This window comes from Strix uralensis, chromosome 19 (genome assembly GCF_047716275.1).
Source record: "Strix uralensis isolate ZFMK-TIS-50842 chromosome 19, bStrUra1, whole genome shotgun sequence".
Taxonomy (NCBI): domain Eukaryota; kingdom Metazoa; phylum Chordata; class Aves; order Strigiformes; family Strigidae; genus Strix; species Strix uralensis.
This window is the reverse complement of record NC_133990.1, coordinates 10,757,596-10,772,148: the sequence shown is the minus strand read 5'-3', so window position 1 is coordinate 10,772,148 and position 14,553 is coordinate 10,757,596. Positions and strand designations below refer to the sequence as shown.

The 14,553-nt window shown below is 37.5% G+C and overlaps 1 protein-coding gene across 5 annotated transcripts in view; it reads left to right on the top strand.

Moving 5' to 3' along the window:
* The window catches only part of CA10 (carbonic anhydrase 10), a 207,187-nt gene that overhangs the window by 152,387 nt on the left and 40,247 nt on the right, over positions 1–14,553 (top strand). For all 5 annotated transcript variants that reach the window (XM_074889399.1, XM_074889396.1, XM_074889400.1 and 2 more), the window contains one exon: positions 8,231–8,416. In XM_074889399.1, the coding sequence (XP_074745500.1) occupies positions 8,231–8,416 (186 nt within the window). The remainder of the gene's footprint in view (positions 1–8,230; positions 8,417–14,553) is intronic.

The window sequence follows — 14,553 nt, the reverse complement described above, 5'->3', positions numbered from 1 at the left end:
AGTACTGGGACCGGAGCTGTTTAACATCTTTGTCGGCGACATGGACAGTGGCACTGAGCGACCCTCAGCAAGTTTGCCAACCACACCAAGCTGTGTGGTGCAGTCGACACACTGGAGGGAAGGGATCCATCCAGAGGGACCTGGACAGGCTGGAGAGGTGGCCCTGTGCGAACCTCGAGAAGTTCAACAAGGCCAAGTGAGAGCTCCTGCATGTGGGTTGGGGCAATCCCAAGCACAACTACAGGCTGGGCAAGGAGCAGCCCTACAGAGAAGGGTTGAAATTATTAGCGGATGGAAAACTGACTATGAGCCAGCAATTTGCACTCGCAGCCCAGAAAGCCAACTGTGTCATGGGCTGCATCAAGAGAAGTGTGGCCAGCAGGTCACTCCAGAATCTACCACAATGAAGACACATCCGTGTCTGCTGTTGAAGCATTAATATTATTTATTTAACAAAAGACTGACAGTGGTCTCAGCATGGAATCTGGGCCCCATTCTACATATGATCACAAAGAACTTGGAATTTGACATAATTCCATCACCATTTTACCTGTCTGAAGATACCTGTGATTATTGTTGCCTTATCTGCACAGTTCTTGCCGTATGTAAAGTCTCTTAAGCTAACATTGCAACATACCTTGTGCTCACACATTCCTCTTCAATACTTCAGTTTGCCTGGAAATATTCAGGCTGTAGGTTTCAAGATACTACACAGCAGAAGATGGTGAACACTGAGATCCAGCTGCTTTCCTACAGCAAAACGTTATTTATTTTTTCACCCCAAACAGCATGTAATGGATCCCTCCAAGCAGGAGGCTCTCAGCATCAAGATATATCCCCCACTTAAAATCCTGACTGATTCCTCAAGCCTTCAGCCAGCATTGGTGGAAGCAGATCCCTTGTCCAGTCACAGAAGCCAGGTTTTTTGCCTATTTCAATAACTCAATTTTAATTTACAAAATAGAGTGAAAGCTCTGGGATGAAATTCAGCTACTACATATGGTTTAAATGTAGTTGGAATATTTTAGATTAAGGAGAGCACAATTTCACTGCAAAGCTAGCATCAGCATGCACAGCAATTATTAATACTAGACACCATAAATTTTGCTGCATCTGCTTTAGGCTTCATAGTTACTAACAAGCAAAAATCATTGCATTAATGGAGTAGTAGAAATGCAATAAAGCACTTTATTATCCCTAAAAGGCAGCATGTGGCATATAGAGTCTGTGGGGTATTACCAGTGTCCTAGGAGCAGTCTCATTCGTTCACATCCTGTGGCATATAATTATCTCAGACTAACCATGACCCTACGGGTCCTCTATTAAAATTATATTTTTGTTACAGAATGGTGTATACATTATTGAAGCACATTATTTTGATCACTGAAAATTGACATATTGTGCTCATTAGCCAGTAAGCCTGAATATTTAATTTATGAGGTTTGCTCCAAGTTTTTTACAGATCAGTCACTTAAGGGAAGTAAACAGGCAAAACTGCAGAGTAGTGAATGGGAAAGATTCTTACTGAAAATGGTGCTTTAAAAAGCAAAGTGTGTCGTGCCATGTGCTGATACATGACACATTATATTAGGCAGGTAAACAGGTTAATTGGACTCATTAACATCATTTCCTTTTTAAAACTTTTCAGCGAAGAAGATGAAAAGATTATTTTAATCTTTACACTTCCCTCTTACAATTTACATTTTTCACACGGGCCTTTTTTAATCAAATATTGATGATGATGCCTGTTGTTCTTCAAAGCTCAGCAATTATATTGCAGCTCCCTCTCAGTAAGTGGCACTGTATCAAAACTCTGGTATTTCCTTATCTTTATTTCCCTCCCCTCCACTTTTTTTTTTTTTTTTTTTTTTTAAATAAACATAACATGGGATCTATTGGATTCTTACCAGAAAAGGCACTCTGGGTATTTTGCTTATCTGATGGCCTTCAAGCAACCTGCTGAGCCTGCACCCCCCAAACACTCAGTTGTAGACTAGAAACCTACTTGACTGATGCAACAGATCCCACATTCTGTCCCACGGCTGAAACCACCACTTCTGAAACTAGAGCTACGGATTGCAGTTGTGTCACACCAAAAAAGATTAGTTTTAATTTTTTCCCTGGCTGTGGAAGTCCCCATGGTATATAGGTGAGCGCTATATGGGATGGGTCAACAGTGCTCTCTGCTGGCAGCCAGGAAAGCTTGCAGGAAACATAGCTGGAATTTACTTTAAAATTGCCTTCAAAAATAAAGCATGGAATAATTTTAATATGTATCTATCTCTAAGGCCACGAGATATATTTATAGGCAAATCTATAGAAGATAATGATTTACAAGGTCAAGAAGCATGCTATTCATTGCAAACATGAGTTTGAAAACTCTAGCAGCGTTTCCACAATTTCTTTCTATACTGTTGCATACAATGGTTAAGCGTAAAGATGAAGGCAGGGAAAAAGGATTATAAAAAGTAACTATTCAAATGTATAAATGTTCATCAAAGCACTTAAATAAAATTAAGTACTCTGTAGAAAACAATTGTTTAAAAACAATTTAAAAATTCTTGTGTGCGTGCATGTATCTATGTATGAACACAAAGAATACTTCAGGACAAGGATAGAGCTCTCAAAAGTTTGGAAAATCTATAGAACAATTGTCTCCTATTTGATTATGTCAATCTCCTCTTTAAGAGAAGACTCTAAAAACCAAGACATTTGTTTGGAAAATCTATAGAACAATTGTCTCCTATTTGATTATGTCAATCTCCTCTTTAAGAGAAGACTTTAAAAACCAAGACTTTTTTTTAAACAACTGTTAAATAACTTTGAAGAATAACTGTAAAATTGTTTTATTTTCTAGCTTGGGTGCCCTCTAACAGCTAGAAAATCAAGACAGCAGCATGCAACTACTTCTAAAACTAACTGGATGCCATAAGCACAATATTAAGAAAATAAATGTTCTTGTAGAGCCACTGCTTTGAAATAAGGGAACGTAATTCTGCTGCAGAGCGCTAAGCAGTGTGCCTTGGTAGGTTACATTTGAAATTCTAGCTTGGTGCGATGCTTCATCACTGTCCCTAAAGTCAGATTTCAAATCACAGACTTACCCTGCAGTCTATGTAAACTTGGTTTTCAAACCCTGAAGCAGTCTCTGTGGTGCACAAGAGAGATATAAGGTATTTACTACACTGCGATCAATTTAAATCATTGAGGGCAGTACTTTATATCACAGAATATGGTCTGGTCAAGATACTAACAACAACCAAAAAAACCATTAAATGAAAGGAGAGCAGAAACCCAGTGGTGCGTTACAGGTTCCTTAGGATCCGGGCTGCTCTCACCAGGCCACCCACTGCTATTGCTACATTGCTACAGAGGGGCAGAAACCAAAAGGAGTGACGGAGTGTGTGGCGTTAGTAGCTCAGGTGCTGTGGATGGGGGAGGAAGGCCCACTGCTCCCTGAGCCTGCAGAGCTGCTTTCCTGTTCTGCTGGAATACAGGGCTCCAGGAGGAAAATATGGAAGCCACGTGGCAAGTTATTGCAAGACATAAAACTGGGGCACTACGACACCTTCAAAACACACTTCAATCCTTGGTGATTTGCTTCCCTACACAGTACTAGGCCTTCTTTGGACTATCTATTTTCATCCTAGAGAAAGGAACATCTAATATTGCAGATAAGATCCAAGGACACCACAGCAGGCAGCCATATACAATTGATTTTCTTGCTTCCTTACATGCAGTGCTGCTCCACTGGCAGGTACTGATACAGGTTTAAGAATGTTCTTGGAACTAATCTTCAGACCACTCTTACCTGAAAAAATCCAAAATGCACTATTTAGCTATTTTGTAGAGGCCCCTAGGAAGCAGAGAGCCTGTGCTACTCCTTGAAGAAAGGTGACAGTGAACTGCTAATGTAGCGTGGGATTGAAAGGCAGAGATTCCATCTCAGCTCCTTCTCCTTTCCTCTTGCATTCTCTGCTTACATTTCTAGCATGGCTTCGCCCAGAAACAGGCTTCTTTTTCTGTCACTTCTCCTGCTCCAGGTTTTGAAGGCTATTTTAACACAGACTGTAATGTAAAGATGTAGGCCACAAAGGAAGTTCTGAAAAATACTTAGTACAGGACTAGTTGTAGAAGAAAAGATGAAGGGAACAAGATATACAGTTAACTGGGACACAATAAAATTGCTTCTGGAAATGCAGTGTTAAAGAACATCATTAGAAAAAAATGTTTCAGGATTGTTTTTTTGTTTGGTTTGGTTGGTTGTTTTTTTCCTAATGGTCATAAAGGTCTGTAGAGTTTCAAGATAAATATGCATCAAAGAGTTCATGTTTGTAAGGTATGCATTTTTATTGACTTTGCTTGTGTTCCACCTTTGGGACTTTTTGTGATCACAGGACCAGCAAGTTAGACACAGAACCACATGAGTATTCAGATCTTACTTAGAATATACTACATTTCTAAGTAAGAAATGTATATAGATATAGAATGTATCTTGATGCAAGACAGCCACACAGGCGTGTGCCTGTCTTGCATCAAGATAAAGAGAGAGAATAATGCTGCTGGGGAATTATCTGCACAAAGCTCTGTGAAGCAAGAATTAAAAGTAATGAGATTAAATAGAAAATAACTACATCAGGAATATGTTAATAAGTTAATTAAAGTCTACCAAAGTTGAACTATTCCACAGTTAAGGTTGAAGCCCATCAGCATGCTCTGTTCTCCTTGGGGATTTTGCCACAGGTAAAATCACCTCTTTGGAAATGTTTCTTAGTGTATGAGAAAAATGGGGTCAACTAAGGATGTGGTATGGTCATTAACTTTGACAATGTTGGACTTCACCGTTTTCTCATACAGGCCTTTACTGATGTTTTAATTTTTTTTTTTTTTTTTTTACTGCAGCCTCATTTCTAGTGTGTAAGATAAACGTGAATATGGATCTTTTGAAAAACAGGAGGGCAAGATTTAGCGGGTTTTTTTCCCCACAGTTTGTTTGCTGTGTTTCCATCTTTATATAAACTTTCAAGTCAAACAGAAACACAGAACAAAAGGGTTACTTAATAGCAGAGCAAGAAGCAACACAAAGGCCATCACTATGAAGGACTTGGCACCAAAGATTAGTCTGACACATTAAGGAAATATTTATATAGATCTTAACAGACTTTTTATATTATCCTTTTAAACTGCCCTATAACGTTTTATCCAATCCACAGAATGATATAAAAAATAAATACTATGCTTTCTGAAGAAGCAGCTATTGCTGACTGTACCAGTCAGAGTCAACATCTTTCCCATAAGGTGCCCCTGTCTTCATACTGTTTATCTTGTAGGAGAATGTACAAAATACAGAAAATACCTTCTCATTAACTTCTGTGCCTATGACCTTTTACAAGACCACGTGCAACTTTGCTTTCCACAAAACCAGCTCAGTTTGATGTTCTAAAATGAGAGTGCACCATCACTTTAAAGGCTCAGTACCATAAAATATGGAAAATATCCTTCTTTTGTTAGTAGGTTCACATAGTAAATAAGATCAGAACCTTCTATATTTCTCCAGTAGCAGTTAAAACTGTGCACAGTGAAAAGACTATGTACTGTTTTCTGCTGAAAACAAGGGAAGACAAACTTTTTTTCTTACACTGTTTTTTGCATGACAATTTACTACTGAGTATAATGCATTTGTGGACTTTGAGCTTACAAACAGAAGGTGATTGCACTTATGTGATACTATATTCTAACAACTGTAAATGGTTATACTTGAAATGTACACTTCTAAAGGTGGTAAGATACTGGGTTTGTATATAAACCAGATGATATCCTGAACTGTAGTAAACAGTTTCACATAGCATTATAGTGGTACTTCCCGTAATCAAGTTCAGCCTACTATACAATCTTGGCAAGTCAGAAAGTGTCCAGATATAAAATTTTTAAAAAGTTTCTAAATATTTCAATCTTTCATTCAGATACAATCTGAGTAGATGGCAAATATAAGACACTTCTGTTCTTCTTGCAGAACGCAAATGCCCATAGAAGAAGTTCCCATTAAAAGTTGCTAGTAATGGTGATATATGTTGGCACTCAAGAAAAGAAACAGGCATGTCCAGAAGGTGCAATATAGTCCTGAATCTAGATTGGTGTATGTGGCTACTCTTCCCTTGGGCACACACAAGAAAACTAGTGCTTCACTTAAACATAAGAAGGCAGATAAGAGGGCAAGACCTTGCATTTTTGATATTGAAGATCTTGGATTTTGTCCTTCCTGGTGACAAGCCTGTGTGCCCATGCAGAAGATTTTTATAGTCTCACTCCAAGTGTTCATCCCTCCGTGCAAGTCAGAAATGAGGCATGTCGGGTACTTCGCTGTGTGGCTGGGATTCTTCATCTGCACTTACGTAGGGAAATTCTGTTCTAAAACAGTCAATACAGTCTCATTGCAAGCACTGCATTTTTATGAGGGGGGAAATGAGAAAGACAAATGTTACTCCTGTTCATGAATTTGCCTCTTATCATTTCCCCTCTCTGCTCTACAGAGAGTTATTTGAGTCATATTAGGGGTTATTTGGGTCACTTTTACCTTGAGAGAGAAAACAACGGTAACCTCATTTGAGATTTGTACCAATTTAAGCAAGAAAATGGATTCTGAATATTATGCGTAGTTGCTAAATTTAACTGAGCGTTCAGTGAAGCGAGTTTCCAATTGTGAATAAGAGTCTTCAAACCATTTTCCCCTATTTGTTTTTAAACTACATTTGTTACTTATGATTAGCAATTTTATGACATTCATATGCAGTGTACTGAAACTGAATTCAATAAACTGACCTTCTTCCACCTAATAATTAAATACCAAGCTTAGTTTAATATGTATGCAAAGTCAAGCAGAAAAATTAAGAAACGTTTATAAATAAGATCGTTGTGTTTTATTTGCAATGAATAGGAGTATGTGTGGTTTACTTTTTGTAAGAAATTTATTACTGCTTATTTTAAATTGGAATAAACACAAAAAATAGAACATCTGTATCAAAGTTTAAAAAAACCCACAACAATCAAAAGCTGTTTAATCTCACCCATTTAGTTCTATTGCACAGTCTGTTCAGTGTAACTTTTTACAACGTACTGTGCAAGAAAACAGGTCATTTAAACTCAGTAATTAGTATTACAGATAAAATGACACTGCAGCAATGTTAATTACTATAGTACTGATGTAGTATAGGATATAATACATAATAGTCATGTCTTTAATTTTAAATTGAAGTGCAACAAAGCATATTATTGCTGTGCTTCCTCTTCTTAAAGTAAATGAATGTTATTCAAGTGTACCATTTGTATCCATGCAGAAAGTTTTTCAATAAATCACAATTCTACTTTAACTCAAACTGGCATAATTTCACTTTCTAATGGCATAAATTAAGGAACATCTTGCTATAGGAACTTTTCCTGTGACAGTATTATATTCCATATGAAAAATTTCCACAATCATTTTCTTTTTCATTACAGCAGCTGTAAATCAGTTTGTAAATGAAGCACAATATTCAGTCTTTTTATAAATAAAGAGGGATCTTCAAGAGCATTACAGCTATTTGAGGTGTAGTAGGAACAGTCAAATTGTAGTTAATTCTGTACTGCTATGGCTAAAATATCTTGCAACTGTAAACATAAAATACTCATAACAAACCAGAGAGACTTGCAGAGGACAATGAAAGTTTTTACCTGCAGCTCCAGTAGGAATGGGCCTATTTATGAATAATTATATCTCTGGTTTTCGCAGCACCTTTACTTTTGGATAACTTTGTTATAAATATTAAAAGAAGGAAAAAATGAGTTAAATTTCAGATTTGTTCAAGTGTACTTAAATAATTTATGTCGGCTGAAATGTTCCCATTTTCAGTGCAGAAATTTTGTATAGAAGCCATTATTCAGATCTTGCATGAAAAATAGTCTAAAAGCCTACTTCTTTAGAAGTGTAATAATCCTATTCACTGTGTTAACCATGTGCCCCTGGCTCAAATATGTACATATGGATTCAGCAAAATATTTGAATATACAGTATAAGATTCAAAGCAGAAGCTGAAGTATAACCTCAGGTTGCGTATTTCATCTCACGACAATAAGATGTAGTGCTACATTTGAATGAAGGTATGTAAAGAGCAAAAGCTTGAAGTACATATAACTAGTTTCTAGGATTTACAAATCATTTTGAAAAAATGCTTTTTTCCCCTCCCATTTTGTTTAGGTCAGCGGGACGATGTATAATACAGGGAGACATGTATCTCTACGATTAGACAAAGAGCATTTGGTCAACATCTCTGGAGGACCGATGACCTACAGTCACCGCTTAGAGGAAATCCGGTTACACTTTGGAAGTGAAGACAGCCAGGGATCAGAGCACCTGCTCAATGGACAGGCTTTCTCTGGGGAGGTACGTCAATGTATTTGAAGTTACAAATGAACCGGTATGAATTACTCACTTTCTGTTTCTGCCTGAAGGTATTTGCAAACTAATTTGTATTCATAAAAATTGTTTCCCTTTATCCATTCTGAAAATCAGGGAATTACTCTTTTTTTTTTTTTTTGCCTATGCACTGCAAATTGTGTAACTCATATCTAAAAATGAAACTGTTGTATTTATTGTATGCACAGACATCCTATATTCTCATATGCGCTACTTACAAAGTAACCAAGTGTCTTTTGATGGGTCCTTTATATCCCTAGTAAGTGCAAATACAAGATTAACCACAAAGTAATACTGAAAGTGCTTCAAGTTCTTATAAAAGTGCTCCTTTTGCTACTCACTGGTGTGTAACACTTTATATTGAGTATCATTCTGACTTTGATTCATGTAAAAGTAAGGTGATATTTAATTTCAGAGATGGTTCCACATAAGTCTGTTGGTCTGTTCAAGAAATAAAGTTAACTCCACAAGTAAACCCTGGCAGGATTGGCACTTGCTTTGTACTTTAAATACATGTCTGTAATTGTGCCAGGCAAGACCATAATTTAATGATCGTGATAGCTATTGCAGGATGGCCCATTACTCGTGCTGGATAAATATTTTAGTCTCATATATAAAGTCTGCAGACTTTCTGGTAGGCAAAGCAGAATCTTTCCATTCTTCTTATGTAGAAACATTTATACATAGAAGAGATGCATGGATTTTGTAGTACCCCATCCTTCTTCAGCTTGTGCCGTGTCTGTGAACTATTGAACACACAACTCTACTCCACAAATCTTAACAAATAAAAAAATGCTTCAGAATAATTGTATATTATTGTAGGGATTATTTTTAAAGACACTCTAGGTTTCCCTGTTACCATTCTTTCAGAAGACCAAAATGAGTAGTTTTTCATACTAAAGCACTTATTTTCTTGGAGATGAATAATCAAATTACCATCTGTACTGTCACAAACTCTAGTGATGAGTCAGTTAATGCATGGCATTTTCTTTGGCACTGTGCAACAGCAGTTATTTAAGAGTAGGAAATTAATTGCAGAGTTGTCAAATGATGGTATTATAATTGATGGTAATCATTTTCTTTGTTTTATAAGCTACATAGATGTCTAATATAGCCAGTGGCAGCTTTTTCATGAAATTATTCATGTCTCACAGAACTGATTTCTGGGTGCCTTTGTTAAATTCTATGATAAGTGATCATATAATGTATTACTCCTTTAAGAGCCAGAAGTTAAGTATGCTATAGTAAATCAGGTTTTTGCTTTGCTATTCAGATTTACAGAAGAGCAACATTTAAACAAAAGCAAGTTGACTGAACAAGAAAGTAAAAATCTTGTTGAGACGTACCATTGCAGTTGACATGATGTATCAGCATCATTTCAGATATTTTTTAAAGAGTTTTTAAGTCATAAATTCACAAGTCATAGACTATAACAAAAGATAAAAATGTAAAGCATTGTTTTGAGATATTTAATGTTAAGACTTAACTATGCTCTTCTGATTTTGAAGTACTATTAATGTTTGGTATTTGCTAACAGAGTCCTCAAGTTTTTCTTAATAAAAGCTGAAAACCTAACTAAGTGGAAACTACTGTCAGTCAGTCAGTCATGCACAGCTGGATCCACAGTATATGCAGGATTCATCTAATTATCTGAATTCCTCCTTCGCTGAATAGAAAGAGATTAGCACCTTCAGAGGATGAACATTCCTGATAGCCAGAGAAGCATCTCTTAGGCCAGGACAAACAACTGTGGAGACACATCTCCCTTGGCAACAGAGCAGAGACAAACAACAGGCCAAGTAGCTTAGACTAGATGCCTCCTTTTCAGACAGTGAGATGAATCCTGTCCTTTAAGGATGCATTTTTCAGTTTCAGATTGCTGTTTTGGGCAGCTGGACATGTGAGTTCCAAATAAGGTCAAGTATTAATTTCTAATTTGAACTTACATCTGCACAGTTAAGTCATACAGAACACATACTGTTTCCAAAGTACAAGCACAGATTCAAATCAATCATGCTGAATAGCATGGCTGCAAATTCTCAGTGAAGGACAGCAGCTGTGTTCTTAGAATACAGAATACACATCCACCCATACAAGTTCTCTCCGTATACATAAGTGATTTTCGATAAGCTCTCAGCACTGGAAGATGTAATGTCTACAGCTCCCAGCAACTGTAGTAAGAAAACTGTAAACAAGCTAGCTGACTGTATGATAGAGTGCATGTTTTTATAATGTAACGTATGCTTTCAAGACTGTTGCTGCTAATTACTATTCACTTCTGCATTGGATAATGCTGTCAGAGGAGATGGGGTAAAGAAAAATAACTGCATAAGTGCATTAGTTTAATTTAGCTAGTGCAGGTAAGAACAGCAATGAATATTTGCTGGCTGAGGCTTTAGCAGGTGTGGGCAACCAGAGAAAATCATTACAGGATTACACTGTTTGACTGCTAATTGCACACTAACTCCCATGACACTGCCTTCTTACTGCTGTTCTTATTTGTGTTGGACAAACCTACTATGGGTTTTACTGAAACCTGTTTGCTGTGGAAACAATTCCCAAGAAGATGAAGTTACCCAAGAAGTGGGATCCCTTCCAGCAGGTCACAATCAGATTGTTCCTACTCCTCCTTCCCTCCACTCCCATCCATATCTGTCCCCTCATTTTCACTGAGGTGTCCAGTGCACGTAAAGTCAGCACACTGCAGAGAGAGAAGGGGAACCTGGGAAGAGGTCGGGGAGAGAGCAGTACCTCTCCCTCGCAGCACTGGCAAACTATTAGATTGATTCAAACACGCCTAAATTAAATCCAAGTGCAGACAAAGCAGAAGCTTTTAAACAGCCCCAACATATCTTGGATAAGCTGCAATGTTCTTTACACATCTGGAAATCCCACCTAACATCCATACTAAGCAAGAAGTTTGTCCTTAGGGACTCTTTTTGCCTAGTGAAGATGTTCTGCAAGTGGATAGGCACTCAGAGCAAGCTAGAGAGCACTGGAGTGATACCATGGAATGAAAAACAATCTAGGAATAGCAAATTACTTCAAAATATACTGTGGTCTGAATGATACTGAGAGGCTTGTAATTTCCAGGTTTTAATATTTAACTAGGTGTTAAAGGCTGTCAAGAGATATCTCTACAATAATCTGGTTACCTTTTAGCCCCTAATTATCACTTTAGTAGGCAGAATAACTGAACTAATGCTTAAACAGTTTGAGTGTAGGGGTTTTGTGTATCAGATTATCATCAGTGTATTTGGCACTGCTGACATGGAAAGAAAGGCAGGTTTTGGAATGCTTAAATAAATAAATCAAGCATTTACTTGTCCCTCTGATACATACTTGAGTGTGTTTAATTCCCCACTCTTTGCATAAGCATCCTACTATATAATGATTAAAAGAAAATCTTGGCTCAAGCAAAGTCACCAACTAAGACACCAGTCATTTGTGTCTGCTGCCTAATGTCTCTATGCAAAACAGTTTTTGATGCTTCAGAGTCTGTATCATTTAATGAGAAAAACCATCTTCCTTTCAGACAGCAGCAGTACAAAATACAGCAGAATTTACCAGAGGGCTGTTGAGGCACTGTCTACCTTGTTAAAATAAAAAGGTAACAACCTTCACAAGGTTCATGGTGAAAATGGGACCCTTTAACTTTACCATGTGGCAAAGTCATAAAAATCCATACTAATTTTTTTTCCTAAGCAGAAAAATGAAAAATGTGCTGCAGGAGACCTTCAACCACTTTACGGCTGTGCATTGTAGTAGCCTTATCAACGTGAAGCCAGACAGTCAAGGAGCTTAATTATTTGCGGTTATGCACTTTTCACGAACTCAATGGCTGGAGACTTTCAAACAAGACACCATAGTCTACAACACATGAAAAAAACTGATTTCTTCTTCTTGGCCTGCCAAGTCACCCTTCGAAAACCCATTGAGAGAGATTATAAACACACAGTGATTTCATCAGCTACATAAGAAATCAAATGAAAGCCAGAATAATATCTAGATAAATGAATATGTATTGAAAGCTATACACACAGTTTGGAACTGAGATTTACTTTTGCTGTTGCTAAAAGCCACTAAGAAAACCAAATAAAATGGGAATCAAAATTCTGAAATACCAGCCTTCTCCTACTACAGCAATTTTTTTAACTGCAGGCATATTCTATGTGAGTGGGGAACTTCTAGTCATAGTAAAGTATTACTTATCAGAGAGATCAGTGTTGCAAATCCAACTTCTGATATTTTTAGAAGCAGGACTGTCAGATAGACAGCCTATGAGAAGCATCCGGCCAGCTAGAATAATTTAATCCAGCCTGCTGCAGAATTAGAGTAGTCTGGAATTGTTAAATCAGAAACAGTGGCTCTGTCACAGAGACCTTCTGTACGCCTTTGATGTGCCTGCGTAGTTCCAAATAGCCTCCCCAAAAGTCATAATGTTGGTACTGTTTTTACAAAAAAACCCCAAAAACAACCAACAAGCCTTTACTGGAGTAAAGTACTGTATATGTACTATGACTTTAATTACGTTGGCAAAACAGAACAACTCATGGCCAATTAGCATGTCAAAAAACCTGGCAAGTACAGGCCAACTCCATATTGTATTGCTTGTTACAAGGCATTTAAGTTGCCTTTTATTTGACAGGGCCCCTATCTTCTTCCCCAGAATTTCATCACCTATTGTGCCTCTCAGGTGACATTTGACTCAGGACTCTGCTTCCTTTCCTAACCTATGGGTCAGTTCTGCACAAAAGCTCCTGGTTTCTCCACACAGTTCCCTACACTTACCCAATATGTAGATTGCTCTCCCGGGTCTGTGTTTCTGCTTTGTTCTCTATTGGAAGCCTCACTGATGTGCAGATTTGTGACTCTAGCGTGGCTCTTCATCAAATTGTGCTAGCACATAGTCCTTCCTCTTTCTCAGGAAAAGAGCATTAAATCAGCTAGCAATGTCACTGAGCAGAGAGGACAGGAATTTCTTGCTTCTTCTTAACCGCATTCCTACAGGTGGGAATGCCAAAGCAGAGTGAGCTGTAAGCCAGCACCTACTACGCCTTGTAACGCTGGCACTCTTGCCAAATGCTTGCAGAAGGAAGTTTAAAATTCAGATCTGTCAGTTGCCACAGGCCATCTGTATTACATTTTGGAGACTTTATTGGAAATGATGCAGGTCATTTTTAAGTATTTCAGCCCAAAGATAAGTTTACTGTACTCCAGTGCTTATTAATGTTGAAAAATAAGCCTCTGAGGAAAGTAGCAGATGAGGGAACACATGTCTAATGGAAGGGTGGTTTAGTAAAATCTCTATAACCTCCAGATTAATGTTCAGCTTCAGAGGAGAAAGTCAATAGGATAATGAATTAAATTGCTATAGGAACAGAATATAAATCAGGAAGAGGTGGTGGTATTGTCATCACTACAGTATAAGGAGACTATTCGCATGAGTAATTCAAAATCAGTGGGAGATTAGTTGCAAGAATGCACCTCTGTCCACCCTAAAGATTACAGGTGACTTCACCTGAAATTTTATAAAATAGTCATATCCATAAAAAGCAGAGCTAAAGTCCAAAACATACTTTCTCATCAACACATGCTTACTGTGTTTTTCTAAACCAAAATCAATTTTTTATGTTAAGTTAAATAGGGTTTTATTGCTGGTTAATATAACAGAAGATAGGATTGAACAATATACTAGCACAGATTGAGGGATATTCACATCTGACTGTGGTCTGCTAATTTAAGAGCTCTGAATCATCCAATGGAAATTCCTTTCCACCCTCTATTGACTTTAAAAAGGAATCAGGCTCTTTAACAGAGATGTGTTTTAGTAGCAAGCTGCCTGGTCTGTCTCACCTCTAAAACTACGTGGAGATGAAATGACTACCCCTCCCTCTGGACAGCAGAGCTCTTTGGATTTAAAAGCATGGTCCATAGGAAAAAAATAAAAAGTATGGTCCAAGGAAGAACACTGCTGAGATAATCTAGAGAGCAAAGCTTGCAGGGAGGCATATTTGGAAACCTATGTTATTTTATAAAGTCAAACTTATCAAAAACATCTCTAAATGTCCCCAAAATACTTCCCAAAGAAAAATGAGATGATA